Source organism: Vipera ursinii (assembly GCF_947247035.1).
Source record: "Vipera ursinii genome assembly, chromosome: 1".
NCBI lineage: Eukaryota > Metazoa > Chordata > Lepidosauria > Squamata > Viperidae > Vipera > Vipera ursinii.
Genome location: NC_139512.1, coordinates 76,272,804 through 76,299,542, shown reverse-complemented (window position 1 = coordinate 76,299,542; position 26,739 = coordinate 76,272,804). Strand labels below are relative to the sequence as shown.

At 39.1% G+C, this 26,739-nt stretch overlaps 1 protein-coding gene across 1 annotated transcript in view; it reads left to right on the top strand.

Moving 5' to 3' along the window:
* Positions 1-22,922, top strand: part of CRY2 (cryptochrome circadian regulator 2) — a 40,283-nt gene extending 17,361 nt beyond the window's left edge. Inside the window, exons 4-13 of the mRNA XM_083371061.1 lie at positions 4,149-4,333; positions 6,359-6,447; positions 7,607-7,747; positions 8,692-9,003; positions 9,787-9,938; positions 10,215-10,417; positions 11,827-11,916; positions 12,272-12,411; positions 17,734-18,006; positions 22,803-22,922. Coding sequence (XP_083227187.1) covers positions 4,149-4,333; positions 6,359-6,447; positions 7,607-7,747; positions 8,692-9,003; positions 9,787-9,938; positions 10,215-10,417; positions 11,827-11,916; positions 12,272-12,411; positions 17,734-17,751 — 1,330 coding nt within the window. The 3' untranslated portion in view covers positions 17,752-18,006; positions 22,803-22,922. The remainder of the gene's footprint in view (positions 1-4,148; positions 4,334-6,358; positions 6,448-7,606; positions 7,748-8,691; positions 9,004-9,786; positions 9,939-10,214; positions 10,418-11,826; positions 11,917-12,271; positions 12,412-17,733; positions 18,007-22,802) is intronic.
* Positions 22,923-26,739: the final 3,817 nt, after the last annotated feature.

Sequence of the window (26,739 nt, the reverse complement as noted above, 5' to 3'; positions counted from 1 at the left end):
TCTGCTATTCCAGTTTGAACTATGTGGAGATAGTTTTGTATTTCATAAAAAGTGGGGGCAACCAAACCACTAGTCAAAGATTTCTGAAACTTAGAATGTTGTTCAAAGAAAATATAACTTACAGCAGATTTAGTTTTAATGCATTGCTCATTAGATCTTTTTTATTCTTGGTTTTGAACTGCTGTGCAGGTTTTCAAGAAGCAGACTTTTTAGCACAAGGAAATGTAGATTTAATAGTTTAATTGGGGGGGGGGCAGTAATGCCCTGTCAATCCAGTCTCCATTAAATTTGAAATTATGACATTATGCCGAATTCAAAAAAATTCAAAAAAATTTCAAATAATGACATCATTTAGAGTGCTGAAACAAGTTTAAGGTAAATTTAAAGTCCAGACCTCTTCAGTAGCAAACTAAATAGAATTCTCTCATTTAAATATTTAAATATATCTAATATTAGCAAAGAGGGACGCGGTGGCTCAGTGGGTTAGGACACTGAGCTTGTCCATCAGAAGGTCAGCAGTTTGGCGGGTCAAATCCCGAGTGCCGCGTAACAGAGTGAGCGCCTGTTACTCATCCCAGCTTCTGCCTACCTAGCAGTTCGAAAGCACGTAAAAATGCAAGTAGAAAAATAGGGACCACTCCGGTGGGAAGGTAACAGCGTTCCGTGCGCCTTTGGTGTCTAGTCATGCCGGCCACATGACCACAGAGACGTCCTTGGACAAGCGCTGGCTCTTCAGCTTTGAAACGGAGATGAGCACCGGCCCCTAGAGATGGAAACGACTAGCACGCATGTGCGGGGGAACCTTTACCTTTACTTTAATATTAGCAAAATGCATTCAAGTTTCAGACAACAGACTATTCTATTCCTCCAATGGGTATTTTCAATGAAACAGTCTTCTATTCACTACATTACAGTACAGTACAGATTTATAATAATCACTGTAACATATATGCATAGCACCCGGAGAGTCTAAACTACAGATACCTGAAAATGAAACAGATACCCCCAACAAACCCCTCAAATCACAGATGATGACAAGAAAAGGAAGAATATTTTTTTTATTTTAATTTAGTCAGTGAACAGGTTTGCTTTCTCTTGCATCTTCAGTAGTTCATATACATACTGGCATCAGAAATATGTATAAAGGTGCTACTTCTTGAGAATAAGGGTATGGAGGGGGAGGACTGTAACCTTTTACACCTAGACTGGACGGAAGAGAAATATACGCAACCCATTCAGATTTTCTTTAGCTCAAGCTAAAAATCAGATGCAGACCCAGTTTTTAAAGTGTTATATTAAGGTTCACAAAAAGTTATTTGAATTATTCATAATCACATGTACACAGTACTTCCTACAGAAAAACACTTAAAAATATCTTTCTGCTGTTTTTGAGGAGTTTGGCTGCTGCCTTCATAGACGCTGGTTTAGCTTCTCTTCAACGTGCTATACAATATTTCGGGGGGAGGGATTAAAAAAAGAAACAACATAAATGTACAGTCAAAATCCTTGAATATATTGCGTAATGTTGTGGGAGAGGAGATATACATTCCATGACTTCTCTTACTTTGTTTTTAATAAAGGCTGCCATTGTAAACTTTTTACCATTCCAATTTTAATACCTGAGTCAAACACAAAATACATAGGTAAAGACATGTTAGTCTCAATTTTCATTGAGTTGAGAATGAGAAGGATTCTATAGCACAGGTGTCAAACTCAATTTCATTGAGGGCCGCATTAGCATTGCGGTTGCCCTCAGGGGGCCGGGTGGGTATGGCCAGGGTGGGCGTGGCCTACTGGGTGGGCGTGGCTGGAGTGTGTATGGCCTACTGGGTGGGCGTGGCCAGCTCTACATCGTTCGCATCAAGGGTGCCTATGGGGGCCTGGGCAGGAGTGGGACAGATCTGAGGGTCTCTGGCAGAAGGAGGGTCTCTGGGCCAGGGCCAAGACAGCGGGGGCCGTTCCCTCACTGTTTCCAGGATGGCTTCGCGGGCCGCATAAAACCACTTCGCGGGCCGAATCCGGCCCCCGGGCCTTGTTTATGTTTATGTTTTATTTAATTTATATACCGCCCTTCTCCCTGGGGACTCAGGGTGGTTCACAGGGCATATAAATAAAAATACAATACTATACAAAAGTTAAAACAAAAATTAAATCAGTGCCCAATTAAAAAACAATAATGCAATCTAAAATAACAATTTAAAACCCAGCTCCCCCGTCAGGCCAGACTGGCCAATTCAAACAAATGGGTCTTCAGACCACGACGGAAAGTTCGGAGGTCCGATGCCGTCCGGAGCTCCACCGGCAGTTGGTTCCACAAAGCCGGGGCACCCACAGAGAAGGCTCTCCCCCTGGGGGCCGCCAGTCAGCATTCCCTGACCGGAGGCACCCTGAGGAGGCCCTCTCTGTGGGAACGCACAGGGCGGAGGGGAGTTGAAGCCGGCAGCAGGTGGTCCCCGAGGTACCCCGGACCCATGCCATGTAGGGACTTAAAGATCATAACTAAGACCTTGAACCTCACCCGGAAGACAACTGGTAACCAATGCAGCTCGCGGAGCAAAGGTGTAACATGGGAGTACCGGGAAACTCCCAAGACAACTCTCGCGGCCGCATTCTGTACCAGTTGGAGCCTCCGAGTGGTCTTCAAGGGAAGCCCCATGTAGAGAGCATTACAGTAGTCAAGGCGAGAGGTCACGAGCGCATGAGTGACCGTGCACAGGGCATCCCGGTCCAGATAGGGCCGCAACTGGCGCACCAGGCGAACCTGGGCAAAAGCCCCCCTAGTCACGGCCACTACATGATCTTCTAGGGTAAGCCGTGAATCTAGGAGGACTCCCAAGTTGCGAGCCCTATCCACGGGGGGTAAGAGCTCACCCCCCATAGAAAGAGATGGAACATTTTGAATGTCCCGGGATGCCGGAATGCACAGCCACTCAGTCTTGTCAGGGTTGAGCTGAAGTCTGTTCCTCCCCATCCAGACCCGAACCGCCTCCAGGCAACGGGACATCACAGCGAGGGCATCACTGGGGTGGTTTGGGGTCGAAAAGAAAAGTTGGGTATCATCGGCATATTGATGATACCCAACTCCAAAACCACGAATGATCTCACCCAGCGGTTTCATGTAGATGTTGAACAGGAGAGGCGAGAGAACCGACCCCTGAGGAACTCCACAAACGAGAGACCTCGGGGCCGATCTCTGCCCCCCTGCCAACACCGACTGCGAACGTCCCAGGAGATAGGAGGAGAACCACCGAAGAACCGTGCCTCCCACTCCCAATCCCCATGTCTGTTATAGGAATGCTGGATTCACCTTGGTGAATTTCTGTTTTCAGTCTTTGTATATATGTGACGGGTAAACAGTTTTTCTTCCTAGTCCTGCAGCTGTTGGTCTTGGTTGCTCAACAAACAGACCTTAATAATATAATGCATCTGAGTTCCAAAAAACCCCTTCTATCTTGCAAATCAATTGCAGACAGACAAATCAACCAGATTCCTCTAACTTCCCAGCTCTAATGTTTGAGGGAAAAGGCACGGCTTTGAAGCCTTATATAACTAGTCCTCGACTTACAACAGTTCATTTAGTCACTATTCAATGTTACACCACTGAAAAAAGTGACTTATGGCCATTTTTCACACTTACAACTGTTGCAGCATCCCCACGGTCATGTGATCAAAATTCAGACACTTGGCAACTGACTCATAGTTAGGACGGTGGCAGTGTCCCAGGGTCATGTGGCTATCTTTTGCAACTTTCTTACAAGCAAAGTCAATGGGGAAGCCAGATTCACTTAACAACCAGGACAGTAACTTAACAACTGCAGTGATCCACTTAACAACTGTGGCAAGAAAGGTCATAAAATGGGGCAAATTCACCTAAAAATGTTTCACTTAGCAACAGAAATGTTGGGCTCAATTGTGGTCATAAGTTGAAGACTACCTGTAGAAGGCTAACAAGGAAGGGAACAATTTGAATAAATAAGTAAGTAAATGGGAAGGAGGAAGGGAAGGAAGGAAGGAAGGAAGGAAGGAAGGAAGGAAGGAAGGAAGGAAGGAAGGAAGGAAGGAAGGAAGGAAGGAAGGAAGGAAGGTCTTGACAGTATACTTACCCTGCCCATCTCATGGAACAAAGCTGTTGTTTCTTTATCCTGCAGGATCATAGAGCTGAATGGACATAAACCACCCCTCACTTACAAACGTTTTCAGGCCATCATTAGTCGCATGGACCTGCCAAAAAAGCCAGTCAGCACCATAACAAGCCAACAAATGGAGATGTGCCAGACAAAGATCCAAGAAAACCATGATGAAACCTATGGAGTGCCATCTCTAGAGGAACTAGGTATTTTGGTGGGTTTGGAACACCTCCTAGATGGGCTTTGTAGTGCTTTCCTTATTTAATCTCATCTGGTTTTGGTTTCAAAGCAATCTTCGGATTATCCATACATTCTGAAGTTGAGAAAATGAACTGATCAACTGTCCATTGATTAATTGATTATATGCCATGAGGTTGGTGTTAACTCTTAGCATGGATAGCCGTTTTCCAGAATGAACTGTCCCTAGCCCGTCCCTTCAGGTCTTCAAGTGGTGCCCATATTATTTTGTTTATTCATTCAGTCTATATAGCCGCCCATCTCACTTTTCGGTGATTCTAGGCAGCTACATAAATATCCTTGATTAGGTCATTATAGTTATTCTTCATGTTGAGCAAACAGTAAAAAAAAACCCCACCTTTAACTTATTCTAATATTATTTTATTTAAGATATTCCTAAATTTCCAATAAAATAATGTGTTTTGTTTTATTCATGTCTATTATACTTTATTATACATTTTAATAACTGAGTGACTAGACATTGCTTTTATATAATTGAGCAAAACAGTGTTAGTGATTTTTTTTATCTCAGCATTCAAAAAAAAGGCTTGGGAAATTTGCAACAGAAAATAAAAACATAATAAAATGATGGTGGAATAATATCTTAAACCCAACATAAGGAGTTTCCAGTCATTGATAAATGTAGTTATTGATCTTTCTGGAAACAAACAAGGTAATTTTTCTCTCTCTGCTAGGACTGTCATCTTCACCAACTATTCTTCCATTGTGGATATTTCAGAATTTTTTTTTCCATTTTTGCTCATATAATAGTTTCACAGCAGTAATAGAAAAATAATCTTCCATGGCTATTTTCTAATTGGCTGTTCATTAATCCAGCAAGAAAAGATCTGGTTATAATTGAAAGTTGATCTTTAAAATTCTTTTTATTATTGTATGTATTTGCACCTAGAAATTTCTGGCTTTTTTTTACAGTCCCTAATTACCATTTCTATTGGAGTGTTGCCATTTTGATTCCTAACCCTCGACCTTTTTTTAAAGCCCTATAATAAAAGGATTTTGAAAAAGAACAAGATATTTCTCTATTTTAATAACATAAACTGCAGTGTCTGCATGCATGTTTCAGATTAGGCTTTTTCCCCCCTAAAGATGTAATCTGACTCCTTCCAGTTATTTTATTTTATTTTATTTTATTGTAAAAGTTTTTATTGTTTTTTTTCTCATACATTCAAAAATAATTTTTCAACAAACATGCTGTCTGAGTTTACATTCCCTAATACATACTGTATTTAATTCCTAATCCTTTATTCTTTTCTCTAGCCATCAATAAAATAAGTCCCAAGTTTGATAATATTCCATTTCTTCTTTTTCAGTCTGATAGTCTATCCATTTCTGTGCATTCTAATATTTTTTTAAATTATTTCTTCATCTGATGGTATTCCTTCATTTTTCCAATATTGCGCAAATATAATTCTTGCCATTGTTGTGAAATGCAAAATCAAACATATGCTTTGTTTGTTAATCTTTTCTGGCATTATACCTAATAAAAAAAGTTCAGGTTTAAAATCTACATGTTCTCCCAACATCTTTTCTAGCCAGGCATATATCTTTTTCCCATAACTATTTACTTTGTCACAAGTCCAGCAAACATGATAATAAGTGCCTGACTTATGTTTAAATTTCCAACATCCATCTGACATGTTTTTGAACATTTTTGCTAGTCTTGCTGATGGCAAGTGCCATCTATAAAACATTTTATATAAATTTTCTTTGGAGGAAGTTGACATTGTCAGTTTGTAATTTCTTCCCCATAAATTTTGCCATTTTTCTACTTCTGTAGTGTATCCAAAAATTTTCAGCCATCTTATCGTTGTTTCTTTAACTTGTTCGCTTTCCATTTCCAAAGTTAAGTTATTTTAAGTTAAGCAGTTCTGCTGCATGTGGTTTAGCAAACATGGCAGCAAGCAGGTCTGAGACAGCTTGAGATATTAATCATGCTGGCTGAATTTTAATAGATGTTCTCCTTTTTCACTCAGGGTTTCCCACTGAGGGACTTGCTCCAGCTGTTTGGCAGGGAGGGGAGACTGAAGCCTTAACTCGACTGGATAAGCATTTGGAAAGAAAGGTAACCATCCCCATCTTTGTTCCAAAATTACCTTTCAAGAAAAGATTATGTTTTCTAAGTTAGTGGTTGCCAGCCTTTTCTTCACCATGGACCCCCTTTAAATACCTTTTGTGGCCACAGACCCCAAAGACTTAACTCAAAATTTAAATCATAGCATTTCTTCAAGCCTTCACAGTCCCCCTGTGATGACATCACGGATCCCCAGGGGTTCGTGGACCATAGATTTGGAGCAACTGTTCTAAGTCATTTGACTTTAGAACAAAGCTGCATTGCCTTATATTTTTGCGATAAAAATGTGCCATGTATTAATGAATACGCATATAATCCTTCTTCTGTTGTAATGGCTGAGAAATATCTTAAGAGAAATATCGTAATCCAAAATAATATTTGTGCTTAAGGTAAAAGTAAAGGTTCCCCCACACATGCGTGCTAGTCGTTTCTGACTCTAGGGGCCAGTGCTCATCTCCGTTTCAAAGCCGAAGAGCCAGCGCTTGTCCGAGGATGTCTCCGTGGTCATGTGGCTGGCATGACTAGATGCCAAAGGCGCACGGAATGCTGTTACCTTCCCACCGTAGTGGTCCCTATTTTTCTACTTGCATTTTTACGTGCTTTTGAACTGCTAGGTTGGCAGAAGCTGGGACGAGTAACAGGTGCTCTGCTACGCGGCACTCGGGATTCGACCCGCCAAACTGCCGACCTTCTGATCAACAAGCACAGCGTCCTAACCCACTGAACCACCGCGTGCTTTGTGCTTACCTCCCCTCAAATCCTTTTTTCATATTGTTTCTATCATAGATACTTAACTGGAGGTTGTGTTGCAAGAAAATGTGTTCTATTAGAAAACTATAGGGATTAATTTAGTTCTGTGATGAAACATGGGGCCTATGTTTAAAAAAAATTGAGTCAGGTATTCTATGCCAGATATTGCTACAGGTTCTGACAATATTTTTGGGTTCCTAAGATGTCTTTCCTATTCCCATGCATAAATATTTGAACATATTTATAAGGTTGGTCATAACAACAAGCAACATTTTTAATCAAGAAACACTGAATCTTCTTTATTAATTATAATAAAAATAAATTTATTATAAATTAAGAAATAATTTCTTTATATTTATTTATTTTCACTTCTATTTTTTTCTGTCCCAATATCTTCAAGGCATGGGTTGCAAATTATGAACGGCCAAGGATGAATGCCAGTTCGTTATTGGCCAGCCCCACAGGTCTGAGTCCCTATCTTCGGTTTGGCTGCTTGTCTTGTCGCTTATTCTATTATCGGCTTTGGGAACTTTACAAAAAGGTGAGGAAATGAGAATTGGAAAGAAGATTTGCCGACACAAGGAAATGAAATGATTTGGAGAATATATTAATTCCCAACTTATTTCTACTTGTAGTTAGGCACACCTTCCAGGTATTATGTCCTTTAGTCTTATTTCTACTTTATTATAGTATTGAACCTTACCTGAGAGTATTCATATCTTTTAGGCTGCTTTTAAGTTACATTATATGATTGAATTATAAGTAAAGAAATTACAAATATGCATACAAATGATAAACTGAGAGCCAGTTTGATCTAGTGATTAAGGTACCAGGCTAGAAAATGGGAGATTGTGAGTTCTAATTCTGCTGTAGCCATGAAAGCCAGCTGGGTGGCCTTGAGCCAGTCCCTCTCTCTAATCCCAACTTACCTCATAGGGTTATCATAGGGAAAACAGGAGGAGGGAGGTGTCTTGGATATGTTCACAACCTTGAGTTATTTGTAAAAATAGTAACTATGGGATACAAATAAATAAAAGCAACAAAACCAGGTTTAAAATTGTATTATATAGTCCTTTTTGAAAATAAGGAAATATGGACACAACAGCAACATAAAATCTAAAAGTGGGTGTGTCTGCAATTATTCATAGGATTACCTTTTGCATCAGATATCTTAAACCGTTTTGCTTTTATTATTCTGTATGTCCTGCTTTCAAGTAGACAAAAAAGATTTAAAGCAAATAATCTTTCACATTATCTAATATTTGGTGAAGAATTTAGTGGGACTGTTCTATTCTAAATAGGCTTGGTCCTAAATGCTTTGGTCCCTGAGTGGATGTTTCCTCAAAATACTAGACTCTCCAGTTAGAAGCTTCCTAAAACTTGATTCCCTGGATAGTTTAATTTGGAACCAAAATTACCTCAGAATTCATTTGGTGACTGACAGAAATTCATCCAATAGAGCATGATCTCCTTTGTCCTCTTTAGGTGAAGCGGGACAGCACTCCACCTCTATCGCTTTATGGCCAATTACTCTGGAGGGAATTTTTTTATACAGCTGCCACAAATAATCCTAAATTTGATCGCATGGAAGGAAATCCTATTTGCACCAAGATCCCATGGGACAGGAATCCTGAAGCCTTGGCAAAGTGGGCAGAAGGCAAGACAGGTTTCCCTTGGATTGATGCAATTATGACCCAACTGAGACAGGAAGGCTGGATTCACCACTTGGCCCGGCATGCTGTAGCCTGCTTTCTAACCAGAGGTGACCTTTGGATCAGCTGGGAATCTGGAGTGAGGGTGAGTCAAATCAGGAGATGATAAAAAATTCTGAAGGATGAGGATACTGATGATTTAAGAAAGGGTGGTTATATAGGCAACGAGGAATTGAAACATATAAAGGAAAAGTATTCTCTTAGAGAAACCTGTTGATAGGTTTCTTTTAAGGAATGAAAAAATGAAAGATTTGAAAATAGCATCTTAGCAGAAAATATAGGCAAATTCCTAGAAACCAAATTCAACATTTTATTCTGTCATTTGAAGACTTCTTTGTTCAGCTCTCCTGTGTCCTATTCAAAATATCATTTCAGTATGTGTTTGCAAGGTAACAACTGCCCTAAGATCAGGCTGTTTTTTAGACTGCCTTGAATCTAAATTTATTATAAATATGTTTGTTATTTGTTATAAATAATAATGTTTTATTATTTTATGGAGGTCGATTTAACACAGATTGTTTTTATCAAGCCATTTTTATGGAAAATATGTGTTAATACTTTAACATGGTACACATTGCTCTTGGCTTCATTGGAAGGGAAGTAGTTAAAAAAAATATACAAAACAAAATACACAGCAGTTAATTGGATTCATTCTCCAGAATCAGGGTCACTAAACATCAGAACTTTGTACAGCTGTCAAGGTTTCCAAAACAGTTGATGTAAGATCAACAACAAACATGGTCTAAAATTCTGTTTCTTTCCTACACATCAAAATTGTACCAGCCACTAAACAGAGTCTTTGATTCTGACCAAACAAGCTTACCGCAAAAGTCTTCCCTCACATTTTCTCTCTTTCCCTTTTCCACAGGTATTTGATGAGCTTCTTCTGGATGCAGATTTCAGTGTGAATGCAGGTAGCTGGATGTGGCTTTCCTGCAGCGCTTTCTTCCAGCAGTTTTTCCACTGCTACTGTCCTGTTGGCTTTGGGCGTCGTACAGATCCCAGCGGTGACTACATTAGGTGAGCATATGGGTTGATACCATCAAAGCTTCGGTCACACTAAAGCCAAAATGAAAATTTGCTCTTCCTTTTCCTGTTATCTCCCTTTCCCCCCCCCCCTCTTGTAGCACAGTTTTTGATTGTCAGTTCACAGACAGGGGCTGCCTTGCATAAGTAAAGTAAAAAAAAATTAAATAAGAATACAAGAATACATACATTTTACATAATTGGCTGGCCAGCTACATATATAAATTATTTAAAATAATTAATGGTAGTCCTTATTGATTTATTCTATAGGCGGTATCTACCCCAATTGAAAGGGTTTCCATCACGCTATATCTACGAGCCCTGGAATGCCTCTGAGTCAGTTCAAAAGGCAGCAAAATGTATAATTGGGGTAGACTATCCCAAACCCATGGTGAACCATTCAGAGACCAGTCGACTAAACATTGAACGCATGAAGCAGATTTATCAACAGCTCTCACGCTACAGAGGGCTTTGTATGTATATTTAATAATTAATAGTAATAATTTATTAAATTTGTATGTCGCTTAGGTCTCATCAGTTCTGAGGGACAGAACTGACAGACAATAAATGCTGATTTTTTTTCTTGATATTTATAGCAAAGAAGGTCTTATTTTCTAAAGCTTAAAAACCAATTTGTTCAATCAAATCAAATAAACAATTAGTCTCTTGGATGTATTGTATGTGCATTGTGGGAGCAGGAATAATCTTGCATTCAACTTTTTGACAAAAAGTGGTGGCTCCTGGGGATGCCTCTGCTGGATTCTACCTGCTTGCCATATTTCTGCAATCATTCTTAATTTCTAAATAAAATTTCCCAATGACTATGACTAGATGCTCTTAAAACATGGACTTTAGGTTGCATGATTTGAAAGCAAACCCTTGCTAAATGTTGATTTCCTGATATGAAATCTTTAGCTTCCTAGATAACCAGGTTAATATACTGGTTGAATTAAAATAATGCTAATCATTCTTAGATTTGTTTAGATCTACCAGCATTGTATTAAATGTGGAAATTAGTCAGTCCTCAGTTTATAAGACATTCTTAAAGTTTAATAGATATTAAGCAATGCATTCATAATATATTTCCACTACCCAAATTGAATGGGTGATGCAGAAGCAAGAAAAGACATTTCATCCAAGTAGAGAGGCTCTAACAGGAAACACCTCCATTCTGGTGACTGCCTTTATAGTATTGAAAGTTCCGTTACTGTAAATTGCTAGGCCTGAAAATAGATTACTTTGGGATTGGGTCTGAGGTAGTTTGGATCCAAAGCCCCATTCACTTGAGAGAATCTGGCCTAATATATACTTCCTGCTAACTCTGTCTAATCCTAGTGAGAATTGCTTAATTAATTCCAGTTCTGTGAGACAAACCAACACCTGAGACTTTAGTGATTATGATCCAGATGTATAAGTTAGTGTGTTTTTGTGGAATCTTTGGTGCTCTAAGCTTGGGTGTTTTCTTATAGACATTTCATTGCCAAACTAGGTAACGGCATCAGTGCTAAAAGGGAGTGGGTTTGCTCTTATTTGATTTCAACACCCAGATGAACAGAGATTAAAACCAAGATTTAACACTAGATCAACAAGCAAGAAATAACAATACCCTAATCAAGGAACTACCAACTTGGATAAACATGCTTACAGTAAACAACAGCCTTATCAAGTAACCACCAAGATCAATCCCATCAACTCTGAGGATGTTACTTAGTTTGATAATGAAACATCTGCAAGAAAAAAAAACAGCTTCAGAGAGCACCAAGGATCCCACAGTTCAACCCTGAGCTATAAATTTTCTCTTTTATTAATGTGTATGTGAATATATATTTAAGCTGTAATGAAAAAGTAGGCCTGCTCCCTAATAGAGATGCCATTTTTTCAGGTTTGTTGGCCTCTGTCCCATCCTGTATAGAAGACTTCAGTAATGTAACCACAGACCTTTCTTCAGCCCACGGAAGCTGCAGCAATACAAGTGAGCAAGTGTTTTCCACAAATTATACAATTTTTCAGTGTCATTAGAGTAGACAACACTTTCACTTTTAATATAGCTTCAATAAATCTCTTGGAATGATTTGTGTACTCTGATAGAAGGGAAAGGGGGGAAAAAACACGATACCACCTTCAGCAAGAAACCGAAGCACGATGGTAAATGGAAATCTACAACTAAAGCTCTTTCTCCTGCATTTTAGTATATGTATATACATATAGTTAGTATATGTATCTTCTACCTAGCATGGTAAACACTTGAAAGCTTAAATGACAACTTTTGAGATTCCAGAAGGTGAGAAAGTAGCCTAATGGCAGCTGTTATACTTGCCTTTTTACAGCACTAAGGCAGTCCCACTGTAGCCAGACTTCTCCAAAACGGAAATGTGGTGCTGAGGAAGACAACAATGAAGAGCTCCACAAAAGAGTAAGGATGATGGTACATCAGGTATCAAAGAAACCACCACAAGAACTTTCACAAGTGAGTAGCTACAGAGGCCTGAGCACCATTTCCACTCTGCTATTCTGTTATGCTGTGAATGTTAGATGTTTGGGACTAGAGCAGGGGTAGGCAACCTTGGCTCTTTTATGACTCGTGGACTTCAATTCCCAGAATTCCTGAGCCAGCTGGCTCAGGAATTCTGGGAGTTGAAGTCCATGAGTCATAAAAGAGCCAAGGTTGCCTACCCCTGGACTAGAGCAAATAATTTGGATTTCTATTCTTTACCGCTTTGAGACAACAGTGCCAAGATATAAAAGGATTGAGGAGGAAGGTAAAATTTTGAGCCTGCTTCCCTAGTTTTTGGGATGTTACTTTGAGGGAAGATAAGTACATCATAAACAGAATTTAATGGCTCTGGTTTCTAAATTTGGTGTCAATTAAATTATCCTTTCAAATTTTGCATTGTTCTGCAGAAATTCAGCAGCATGGGAACTAGAAAATGGGGCTGCAAGAGGAAAGTCTTCCAGATTGCTATCCTTGCATTAGATTTACTCTCAGGGTTACAATGTAGAGTTTTTGGAAATTTCCCAGAATTGTTGTCTTCCCACTATTAAATATTGGGAGTCTAAAGTTATTTTTTTCTTAGTACATATATGACCTGTGCAATCACAATTGCTTGTCAGAAAGAAATACTTTTGTTTCATTTTTCTAAAAACTTAATCAAAAGTGACAGTTTTGTGAACACTCTGCTGCAATACAAAATAATCAGAAAGAGCGAAGGTCTTACGTATTGATCCTTCTCGTTTATTTACTACATTCAGAGTCAAAACTTTTTCCGTATTGAGAGTTTGCACAGGAATAGTTGTAACTGTTCTATTTTGGGCACTGCAAAGAATACAGAAAATATAAAAAGGAAAATCTGAGGAACTATTGGTTTCTCTTAGATTACCTAACATCTGAATGTAAATTAATATCAATGTAATAATATTAGAAGTTAGGAGAGTTGATGTTCCATATAAAATATTGAAAAATATGACTTCTACTAGCATTTTGAAGTTTTTGTTTTGTGTTTCCTTAATTAGAGTTATTATTTAAAAAATAGACACATCGTTATAGGTTAGTTGATTCAGCTGATATCCTTTTTTCTTTTAATCTACTAGCCCAATTGGGATGAGCATTTTTGGTAATGAACAGAAATTTTATTATTTGATATTCATTATACAATATCTCATTTTGAAACTGCCAATTATAGCCATTTTCATCATTAAAAGAATAAGTGTATTTATATTTCATATTTCTTAACAGCCCATCTCCTCAAAGAGGGGCTCTGTTGCCTTTTTAATAACAGCATGGACACTGAAACAGACCTTTCTTTAATTTGTTTATGTCTCTTTCTTTCTTAAACTTCCTTAAGGTTTTTTTTATCTTTTAGGACCCCGTCCCATTTTTAAAGATTATGGAGGACCATAAAAGAGCTTTTGTTTGTATGGATTATATTTCTGAATTTTTACAATATTAAAAATTGAAATCAATCCTGCTAGCACTGCTTCTCATAATTGTTTGATGGAATTTTAATAGTGTATTATATTGTAACATGGGGAAGCGGTGGCTCAGTGGATTGGGACGCTGAGCTTGTCGATCAGAAGCTAGGCAGTTTGGCGGGTCGAATCCCGAGTGCCGCGTAGCAGAGTGAGCGCCTGTTACTCGTCCCAGCTTCTGCCAACCTAGCAGTTCAAAAGCACATAAAAATGCAAGTAGAAAAATAGGGACCACTACGGTGGGAAGGTAACAGCGTTCTGTGTGCCTTTGGCATGTAGTCATGCCGGCCACATGACCACGGAGACGTCCTTGAACAAGCGCTGGCTCTTTGGCTTTGAAACGGAGATGAGCACCGACCCCTAGAGTTGGAAACGACGGAGGAACCTTTACCTTTACCTATATTGTAACATAGGCTGGCAAATAATTTTGATTTTATGGACCCTTAGGCTCTGGAATTCTGGGAGTTGAAGTCCACAAGTCATAAAGGGGCCATAGTTCCCCACTTCTGGTTTAGGTGTTTCCTTTTGTTTAAAAGTATTTGTTAGAGACCTTGACAAGTTGGGACTTAAAGGGAGTCTGCGGAAGGCAGACTGTTTCAAATTTGGTTCTTTGATGCTAATATGTTTCTGCTGAGAGTTAGTTTCTTATTTTCCTTTCTTGAAGCAGAAATATGATTATATACTAGCAACTTGGTCTTTACCTTTTGATTGCCAAATAAAGTCTTCATTCATTCATTCATAGGTTGTAAATATTGCCTTCCTCTAAGATCTCAATTGGACAGAGAATCAATGAGTTAACAAAGGCATTGTACAAATATTTTTGAAGAATGCATATGACATTCTTGCTTTCTGTTTTCTCATTTTTAAACATTCTTGTTATTCCTCCCCTTTTTTAAATCTCTCTATACAGTCACATTTTCTTTTCCTTCTTGTTTTCCTTTTTAAAATGGGAGGATGCTATCCTAGATTATTGTTCTGTAATTTAGAATAAATGTTACATTTTTCTCCTTGGGAATGCTTTTATTGCTCCTTCTCCCTGAGATTTTGGAATGTTTTCAGTGATTCTACACTTTTTTTAGCAACCAAAAATCCCTGAGGTACTCATCCTTGCAAAATTGCTGTGGTTTTATTGCCCTCTACTGCGAGAATTGAATATTGTCATTATTATTTGTTTATTTCTTGCTTTCCTGGTTTTTGCCCACATCGTGTTTCTCATTGCACATCTTTTTAATTGTCTTCACAAACTCTCTTCTCCATTAGGCTCCTTATCTAGCTCTAGTTTTCTTTCTTATCTCATACTTTTCAGATTTCCTATATATAACTTCTTGGTTGCATTAGATCAGACATGTCAAACACAAGGCCTGGGGGCCGGATCCGGCCCGCAAAGTGGTTTCATGTGGCCCGCGAACCCATCCTGGAAACAGTGAGGGAACGGCCCCTGTTGCCTTGGCTCCGGCCCAAGCCGGCTGGGGACCAATGTACAATTTCGTGGTGGCTATCTATGCTGAAATACATTCAGTCTTAGCTCCACAAGGCTGTCTGGAAACAGCAAGGGACTGGCCCCTGCCGCATCAGCACTGCCCCCTGGGCGCATGCTAGGGAGGTATCACCCTTTGTGAGGAATGAAGAAATGCAGCATCGCCTGGGAGTGGCCAGCACATGGCCCTGCCTACTTCAGGCAGGCTAGGGCCTGGGCAGCGTTGTGCTTCTCTTCAGATTCATGCCACCCGGCTCAGCCTCTCGGCACTGTGTGGAGAGCGCCCCACTGCCTGCCAAAATCGGGCAAGCCTGGAGCTGGGCAGCATTGCGCAGGTAACATCGACTCTCATGCTGTTCATGGCATCCCCTCCCCAAGAGCCCACCAAGCCAGATATGTGAAGTAGGCGAGGGCCATATGCTGGCCACTTCCAGGCAATGGTGCATTTCTTCATTCCTCACGAAAGATGACACTTCCCCAGCTGCGTTTCTTGCCTATTTTTCTCCCTCCCTCATCTCAAATATTTTCCCACCACGGACGGAAGGAAGGAAGGAAGGAAGGAAGGAAGGAAGGAAGGAAGGAAGGAAGGAGAGGGAAGGTGAAATGAAAGCCCTAATAAGCAGGCATATACATAGAATGAAGGCTATTGCTAAGCACATTGATTTGTGCTTTAAATTGTAAGCCACCCTGAGTCTTCGGAGAAGGGCAGGATATAAATGGGATTAAAAAAAAGGTCTGAGAGAAGTCCTGCCTTAGACCTTCCCTGCTGCCCTTTCACCATCCCCTTGCCCCCTCCTCCTGGCCTATCTTGGGGGGTCTCCCATCCTATTGCTAAGTAAGCTTTGGATACAAAGCCAGGTCTCCTCACATGGAGAGGGAGTGGGCTTCCCTCTTGACTTTGCCCTCGTACCCATCATGAGCAACCTAGCTAAGGAGAGCAAGCACAGCAGCAGCAGCCTTGAGGAGGAGGTAAGTGCAGCTGGGCACCCCCCTTGGGAAAGTGGGGCTGGGCTCAGTGCTGTGGGTGCTTGAGGGCTGGGCTGGGCATTTGACCTCCGTGCCACCATCCAGCCCCTACCACCACCACCCTGGCCTGAGAGGAACAGTGAGGCTCCTCCAGTGGACCATGCCTTGGAACTTGCCCTGGTCCTATCTCCTTCTTCCAGAGACCCTCAGATCTGTCCCACTCCTGCCCAGGCCCCCACAGGCACCCTTGACATGAACGATGTAGACCTGGCCATGCCCACCCAGTAGGCCACGCCCACCCTGGCCACACCCACCCGGCCCCCCAAGGGCAACTGCAATGCTGATGTGGCCCTCAATGAAATTGAGTTTGACACCCCTGCATTAGATTGTTAATCACTGCTTTGTGATATCCACATTACTACCTCTTTGTACATCTTAAAATCTCTCCCAAATCTTTAACTTTCATCTTGTCTTCTTTTCTGTCTTGACTTACATAGAATGTAAATTTGTGGGTAGGACTGTTTATTTTTCCATATTTGAGACTTTTCAAAATACAGACTATGCTCAAGTAGCCCTCGCTTAATAAGGATAATTGGGACCGGCAATTCCATTGCTAAATGGATGTGTTTGTAAAGTCATGGGCAGCGGTATCTGTTGCTATTGATAGGAGAATTTCACACAGTCACAGCATCCTCTGATCATGTGATTGCCATTTGTGACCTCCTGCCAGCTTCCCCATTGACTTAGCTTATTGGAAGCCAGAAATGGGGGTCATAAATAGTAAACATGTGAGCATGAAACATTATAACCATTGTAATAGGGCGCCAATTGCCAAGTGCCCAATCGCAATCATGTGGCTGCTTGCAATGGCTGCAACTCTGCAGAATGGTCATAAGTTCTGTCATTCAGCTTTGTGATAATTTCAAATGATCACTGAATGAGGACTACCTAGTTGTGTTTTAAAAAGTCACTGCAATTAGCAAATACTTAATTAGTGAATACTGAAACCTCAGTTGGGAACTTGTGCATTGGATGACTCATTTTTTGACCACTGCATATTCACAAATGAAAGTTCCTCAAGTACCCTATTGATTTTATAGTAACAAATATATTTAGCAAGTAGGACAATTTGCAAATACATAATCCTCAAATAAAGACAGTCGACTGCAGATACCATTGTTTAATAACTACATAGTTTTCAGCTGGTGGTTTTTTTTCCATAAATGAACAAACTCATTTGGATCACAATTTTTCTGCAGGACAGTGGTAAATATATGTAGATAAAGATATTTTCCTTGTATTCTCTACTTACATTCTCAGCTTGTGAGTAAACTGCCAAATAACCTTAGATTTCTTTTTTCTTTTCTTATTTCTTTTCAGCCTGAATTTGGAAACTGATGAGACAAAAACAATCTCACAGAATGGCTAATGGAAAATATTGTTGTAAGAAGAATCACAACACTGAACAGCAATTTCATTTGTTGAGCATGTGAATGCACAATACACAAGGACTCTAAATCTCTTATGAAAGATGTGATGAACAAGTTTTGTCAATAAACAAAACCTTAGTGAACAAATACGTGCCTTTCTTGAGAGGGAATTGGTCAAGGAAAATCTGGAGCCAAGACTTGCTCGTTTGCAAGTTTATTCAAGGTACTTCAAATGATATATCCTTCTTGCTTCATTTAGCACATCCTTACTTGTTCTGTTGTCATTGTTTATTAGGAAGAACTTGGATGAACTATGCAAAATATTTCATGATGCTCCTAGTAATTCCATTTAAACACTCCATGCAACCACTAAACATGTATACAGATAATATTATAGATGAATCACATGTGTAAAAATATCATTAAACCAGTATTTATTGCTTCTATAAAAGCACAGTACTGGAACAACAGTGACCAATTTGAAGGTACTAAAATAGTAAATTTAATGTTTACTAAAGTGTTTATCTTCCAATCATGTTATTCTGAAACAAAAAAGATACGTATACTGGACCTACAGTGATGTGAAAAAGAAAGTACACTCTTTGAGTTTTATGGTTTTTGCATATCAGGACACAGTAAAAATGATCTGCTCCTTAGCAGTTCTTAAAATAGGTAAATACAACCTCAGATGAACAACATTACATGACATATTACGCCATGTCAACATTTATTTTACAAAAAGAAAGCCAAAATGGAGAAGCCATGTGTGCATGATTCAATAGTTTGTAGAACCACCTTTGGCAGCAGTCTCACGTTGTAGAGGAATTTTGGCCCACTCTTCTTGACAACATTATTTCAGTTCATTGAGGTTTGTGGGCATTTGTTTATGCACAGCTCTCTTGAGGTCCTGCCACAGCATTTGGGTTGAGGTCTGAACTTTGGCTAGGCCATTGCAACACCTTGATTCTTTTCTTTTTTCAGCCACTCTTGTCGTAGATTTGCTGGTATTTGGGGGATCATTGTCCTGTTGTATGACCCAATATCAACCAGGCTTTAGCTGTTGGGCAGATGGCCTCATATTTGATTCTAGAATTCTTTGATATATGGAGAAGTTCATAGTCGACTCAAGTCCTGTGGCTGCAAAACAAGTCCAAATCATCACCCCCTCCACCACTGTGCTTGACGGTTGGTACAAGATGTTTGTGCTGATAAGCTGTGTTTGCTTTTCACCAAACATGGCACTGTGCATTATGGCCAGACATCTCCACTTTGGTCTTGTCTGTCCAAAGGACAAGTGTTCCAGAAGTCTTGTGATTTGTTCAGATGCAACTTTGGAAACCAAAGCCGTGCTGCCATGTTCTTCTTAGAGAGAAGAGGCTTTCTCCTGGCAACCCTTCCAAACAAACTATATTTGTTCAGTCTTTTTCTAATTGTACTGTCATGAACTTAGCATTTAACAAGCTAACAGAGATCTGTCGTCTTTCTCTGATTGCCCGATCTGACCTTGGAGTGAATTTGCTGGAAAGATTGGAAATGGTCTTGGATGTTTTCCACTTGTGAATAATCTTCCTCACTGTAGAATGATGGACTTTAAATTGTTTGAAAATGGACTTACAATTCTTCCCAGATTGATGAGTAGCAACAATTGTTTCTCTAAGACAGGGATGTCAAACTGCCGGCCCATGGGCCGGATGCATCATGCCGAAACCACACCCACCCCATTGCCGGCAATGGAAAAAAAGTCACGATATACCACAACATATCACGTGATATTGCGAGTTTGACACCCCTGCTCTAAGACCATTGCTGATGTCTTTACTCCTTGCCATTGTGTTAACATACATCTCAGTGCTGGAAGCCTAAAACTTGTGCTTTTATAAAAGTAGGCACACTTGCTGATGATCAAGGACACTTGATTAGCAGCACCTGGCTGCTACTTAGCCTCTTCATACTTATGGAAACACTACTTAGCTTTTCATACATTGCTTCTCCATTTCGGCTTTCTTTTTGTAAAAGAAATGAAGACATGGTATAATATGTCATGTGTTATTGTTCATCTGAGGTTATGTTTACCTACCTTTAAGAACTGCTAAGGATCAGATGATTTTTACTATGTCGTAATAGGTAAAACCATAGAAATCTTTTTCATAAGACTGTAATTTGCTATGAAAAGAAAAAATGATTGCAAAAACATAAAAAATAGTTTAGTCACAGTATTTTACTTACGTATACAATCTTGGCTTTAAATATATTATAAAGCATGTTTTTACCTCTTGTTGAAAAAAAAACTTTGAAAGTAAAAGTAGGTAATTTGCTGAATAAGATTTCTTGAGATCAAAATGTATGGTTTCACTGACTGGTGTAGTATCTTGTCTTCCTCCATAGTGTGTCAGAATTGAATACGTACATTGCGAACTCCTCTACCTTAAGTCAATTCCTTCAAAATTCTGTTTGGTTTTGGAAGAGTTTTTCGACCTCTGGAATTTTGCCATGAAATTCCTCTCTTTCCCTTTAAGAAGTTAATGGCATGGGTTGACCCAATTTGATGCTGATTTGAATGGAATTGGGAGACTGAAAGGTCTCCTCTATTTTGATTTTTCCCCATTGTCATTATTTCACGTTGCAAATAAATTGCTTATGAAGACCTGTATGCCATACACAGTGTTTCTCAACCTTGGCTGCTTTAAAATGTATGGACTTCAACTCCCAAAATTCCCCAGCCAGCCCCAGCTTCACTTCACTGGACAGAAACATAATTCCTTCAAAAATTCTGAATATTTATTTTTAGTGTAGTCTTAGCAGGATTGCTACCTCCTATGGCATCAGAGAAGAAGAAATGAAGAAAAAAATAACTCTATACTTGAAAATATGAAATTGGTTCATAGCTTCTAAGCGACTTTTCACAGTAGGAGCAACATTTCTCAGTTGCATTTAGGAATGTTAATTATTCTTGTCAAAATTGGCAGTTTTGGGCCACTGGACATTGCAGTGGAAGAGTTAAAGGATACATCTGATGTCATCTGAAATGTTGCTATAGGAGAATTCCTCTTTCTAATATCCAATGCATAATTAAAGAAGGAAGGGAATTCCAAAAAGACATTCATTTTCACTATATTGATTATACTACTGTTTTTGGCTTTGTAGAATCCAGCACAAGGTACATACCCCTTAAAAACTCCCTATTGAAGAATCTGTATGATAACCAAGAAGCAACAACTATAAAATATAAAGCAACAAAATGTTTCAAAATTGAGAAAATGTACCAAGGTTGTAAACTGTCACCTTAATTCAATTAACTCAATAATTCCTCTTTGATTGTTGAAGGTGAAAGGAGAGTGGGAAAGCCAATCGGCTGCTGATTATAAACAAAAACAAAAATCTTAAAGACTGAGTCATTTAACACTGACCCTATGCCAGGGGTAGGCAACCTCGGCTCTTTTATGACTCATGGCTCTTTTATGACTAGCATAGCTGACTCAGGAATTCTGGGAGTTGAAGTCCATGAGTCATAAAAGAGCCGAGGTTGCCTACCCCTGCCCTATGCAAATACTGTAGAGAATAAATTGAAACAGTAACAATTTTTCTCCCCTAGGCTCAAAAACTCAGAGAGATAGTGACTGTTGCCATAAAATAAGTACCTGCTACCTGGGAAAATGACTAATAGGTCGACAGAATTTTTTGACATGCAGAGATATCAGTTTTAATACATTTGTGAAAGGTGGACTATATCAGAAAGGCTTAATGAAGAAAAATGTACTGTGGTGGAGAAAATAATTTATTTGGATTGCCAGAAATAAAAATAATACTAGATGAAGTAAAATCTGCTTATTGGAAACACTAATAATGAGACTAAAGCTTAGTATTTTGAATACAGAATGTGAAGGCAAGAATAATTCCTTATGCTTGGAAAAATCAAAGGCAATAAAAAAGAAACTGTCAGAGGACATGGTGGCTAGATATCACCATTACCCAAATATATATATAATAACCCAAACGAGTTTACAAAAACTCAAAACAGTTACTATAGACAATCCTGGCAAAATGGTATCCATCAGATCAGAGACAGAAGTGATTGAACAACAGCAGCAATTTTACAAAATATTTTAAAGCTATTTATCCAGTATAATCCTTGGATAAATTTTCACAGGTCAAAATATTTTCTAACTTCATGTTGCTATCATTGTTTGCTAAACTCATTTCTGACTCTTCCATAGAGGGTAATTAATCTGCATTATTTGATGCCCTAAAAAAATAGAGATGCATATTCTACAGTATAAATTTAATTCTTCAATTTTGGCTCAAAATGTTTTGTTGCTTTTTACAGATGTTGTACAGTAACTATATTATGTACGTTTTATCCTCTACAATGAATTCAATAGGTGAATTTGTATTTATTGCCAATAAACTCTTCCAAACTGAAGGATCCCTAGTAACTTCGTAGAAACTCTTAAGACTTCAAAAATTGGGCCAGTTGTCCTGCAATGGGAATTTAAGGCATAAGAGGCTTAAGAACGATCCTTTTTGTCCATTAAATTTGCCCAATCTCCAATGTTGTTGCTTACTCAAGTGACATCACAATCAGTAGCTGTGCCCTGCTGGCCTCCATGAAGACCAAAAAAATCTTCCTCATCTCTAAATTAATCAAAGGTTATCACAAACATGATGGCTTACATCATTGTTTCTCAACCTTGGCAACTTAATATATGTGGGCTTCAACTCCTGGAATTCCTCTGCCAATATGTTGAATGGAGAATTCTGGGGGTTGAAGCCCACCTATTTTAAAGTTGTCAAGATTGAGAAACATGAACTTAATGAACACAGGAGGAAGTAACTCAAGCTGAATTTGTATTTGAGCTGAAATTTGAACTGTAGGAAATTAAACAAATGGATAACTGAGAACACAATATAGCTACACAAGAATGCTTTTCACTGCTAGAAGTAGCTTGAGTAACCTGTTTTTAAAATACTCTGAAATTAAAGATTGTTTTGTCTTGACTAATCACTTTGTTTTTGTCCAAGCCTTCCTCCTATCCATCATTCAACTTTGTTTTCCATCTTTTGAACAATACTTTGGATCCTACCATGCAATTAAGTTGCTTCTCAGCTGCTATGGTGAGATGAAGTTTTTAAAGAATGCCCAAACTCTTATACTTTCAGAGCAAATAAAAAAAAACAGCTGAAAGCTTGGATTATTTTTTTACATTCTTATTGAATTTATCTTTTTACCACAGAGTTTATTAATGGAATCCCAGAATTATTATTTAAGTTAGACTTTCAAGAGTAAACAACCTTCCTTGGCTGTCCTGAAATAACCAGCAATGAAGCAAATGTTTGCAAAGATATTGCCATGACCAACCAAAGGTTTGAAGTGATTATCAATGATTTTTAAAATTGCTTGCTGGATTCATAGAAGTCAAAGAATAATGAACTGAAACTTCATAAGCTGTAAGTTGTTGGTAATTCCAGTAATTAAGTCAGTTAGTCAGAAGTCAAACCGTATGTTCCAGAAGAAGGTAATATATTAAATAAAAATTGAAATATTAATACATGGAATGATAGATGGCCCAACATGACATCCAGAATCATAAATGTAGCCAGAGACACCTTTGGTGCCTGATAAATTCACTCATTTGACTTCAAACTTTTTAAAATCTTTTAAATTAAGAAAAATGGGAAGCTGGCATGCTACAAAGATTCAGAGTCCAGTGGTACAGGTAGTCCTTGACTTACAACAGTTCATTTAGTGACTGTTCAAAGTTACAATGGCACTGAAAAAGTGACTTATGACCGTTTTTCAGTACAACTATTGCAGCATCCCCATGGTCACAAGATCAAAATTCAGACACTAGGCAACTAGTATGTATTTATGACATATGCTGTGTCCCAGGGTCATGTGATCACCTTTTGCAACCTCCTTACAAGCAAAATCAATGGGGAAGCCAGATTCACTTAACAACTGTGTTACTAACTTAACAACTGCAATGATTCACTTAACTGTGGCAAGAAAGGTATGATGGGGCAAATGTCACTTAATAAATATTTCACTTAACAATAAATATTTGGGGCTCAATCGTTATCATAAATCAAGGACTACCTGTAGTTTTATTTGTAAGAATGCCTCTGAGCCACATAACCTTTCTTAAACAATGAAGATGATGAGTGGATGTAGCTTAGTGTATTGTTGGAATTGTGCCCACATGCCTAGAAAAAGAGCAAAGGTGAACAAGAATGGTAGAAGAATCCAGGGCTAGGGGATGATAAGGAAGATTCTGATAAATTGCTGCTTCTTAATTACTAGTATGGGACGCAGTGGCTCAGTGGGTTAGGACGCTGAGCTTGTCGATCAGAAGGTCAGCAGTTTGGCGGGTCGAATCCCGAGTGCTGCATAGCAGAGTGAGCGCCTGTTACTCATCCCAGCTTCTGCCAACCTAGCAGTTTGAAAGCATGTAAACATGCAAGTAGAAAAATAGGGACCACTACGGTGGGAAGGTAACAGCGTTCCGTGTGCCTTTGGCATCTAGTCATGCCGGCCACATGAACACGGAGACGTCCTCGGACAAGCACTGGCTCTTCGGCTTTGAAACGGAGATGAGCACCGGCCCCTAGAGTCGGAAACGACTAGCACGCATGTGCGGGGGAACCTTTACCTTTTTAATTACTGGTATCGCTAAGGCTTCCATTTCGTGAATGAATAGATTGTCCAGCAAGGGCAGTCACATGTTCTTAAAATGTCAAATGATTCCAGAAGCCTCAAATGATGAGACCACTCTTACCTTGATATTAAAACCATAAGATTTGTGCATAAGGAAATTGAAAACTGCATTAGCGCTTCAGATATCTTTTAGGATTTTCAGAATGGGTTTACCTTGAAATAAAAAAAATCCATTTAGTGTACCTTTTAGATGCTAAGACCATTTGCAGGAGATGTTAGATGAAATGTGTTATATTAACCACTTGCTAATAATAATATTAGCATCTGCCACACAATACCTTGAATTAACTGTTGATGAGAAAGACAAAAAGTCTGCACAGAGAACATTATAATACCTGGAGACAGCAGAAGAGAAGAAAAAGAACTGGAGAAAATCACATAATACAAAGACCTGCAAATTGAAGTAGAATGACTCTGACAAAAGAAATCAAAGATAGTGTTAATAATAATAGATACCTTGGATGCAATTCCAAAACATTTGGAGCACCCACATGAACACCATCCGGCATTGACAAAATCACCTTCAGTCAATTGCAAAAAGACAGCCTTACTTGGAGCAGCTTACTTCCTATGATGATACCTCTGAGACTATCAAACAACAGCCTCTGCCTATCCCAGGTCCCTGGGAAGGACTCAGTAAGCAGATAAAATGCCAAATCCAGTCTAAATAGCTGACTCCCTGAAAGAACCCAATTAAAGAATTTAGTCAAAAATTATACTTGTTCATTTATTTTTTGAGGCATAGGCAGTAAAGGCAAGATTAGAACTGGCAACAGGGATGGCACTTTTTATAGTTTACAGTTAGTTTTCTGCCAATTTAAGAATGGGTGCCAACGGAACTCCGGACTGCCCCCGACCTTCGTTCATTTCGCCAGGACCTAAAAACCTGGCTCTTTGAGCTATCTGGTCTGGACTGAGGGGTTTAATGTTTTTAAATTGTGATTTAATTTTTGTGGCTAGACTTAATTTATTTTAATTTATTTTAATTTTATATTGGATTGTTTTTAAATTTTGCCTTGTAAACCGCCCTGAGTCCTTTGGGAATAGGGCGGTATATAAACCAAATAAATAAATAAATAAATAAATAAATAAATAAATAAATAAATAAATAAATAAATAAATATCAATTCAGCAATGGAAAAAAACATCAGTTTATCAATCCTTCTTGTCAATTAAAACCATATATAGAATATTTTATTTTATTTTAATCCCATTTATATCCCGCCCTTTTCCGAAGACTCAGGGTGGCTTCCAATTTTAAGCACAAACCAATGTGCTTAGCAATAGCCTTCATTCTATGTATATGCCTGCTTGTTAGGGCTTTCACACACACCCCAAGCGGCATTATTACAAAGTCAGCTTATTGCCCCCAACAATCTGGGTCCTCATTTTACCTACCTCAGAAGGATGGAAGGCTGAGTCAACCTTGAGCCTGGTGGGATGCGAACCTGCACTAATTGCAGGCAGCTGGTTTACTTAAGGAGGCATTAGCCCACTGCTCCACCAAGGCTATATAATATAAAACTGAGTTGTAGATTCAACTTTCTAATCTGTCCAGATCAGAAAGATCTGGGTGATCTGGGGGTGGACTCTGATTTTGTGCTTAATCTCAGCCTCATGGTGTAATTAAAAGGATGTGGGATAGGGTGGTCAATGTGGGATAGTAGAATGTTATGTGTTGTCTAGATAAGAGGGCTGGGTGGTATATTGGTTAAGGTGTTAGACTAGACTGGAGAGAGCCAGGTTCAAACCCACCTTCAGTTTAGTAATTTTGGACCAGGCACTCTCTCAGAAGACTGTGGTGAGGAGAAACCTAGAGGAGGAAGCATTTGTATATTGCCTTGAGCTTCTGAAGGAAGTATGAGATATATATCTAACAAATAACTAGATATTAGAGATGATATCCCCTGTATACTTCTTGCTGCATTTGTGGACATTGCCCTTTTAGTCCCTCAACCACCATACTTCCCATCCTTTGCTGATCTCTACAATCTCTCCCCTGTGCTAATTCTGTAAATTTCATGGAAGCAGAGCTGCGTCCCTTTTTTGGGGGTGGGTGGGGGGTGGTGGGGGGCAGGGATGAGGGATTTCGGTCTGGCTTTTGATTCAAGGTTCATCTCTGCCGTTGGATGGTGATGACGACTTTATCTTTGGCTTATATTAGGTTCTTGTTATTAGCATCGGAAGCTTTTGTTTATTAAATTTATACACCACCATCTCACTCTGAAAGAGCCTTGGTGGAGC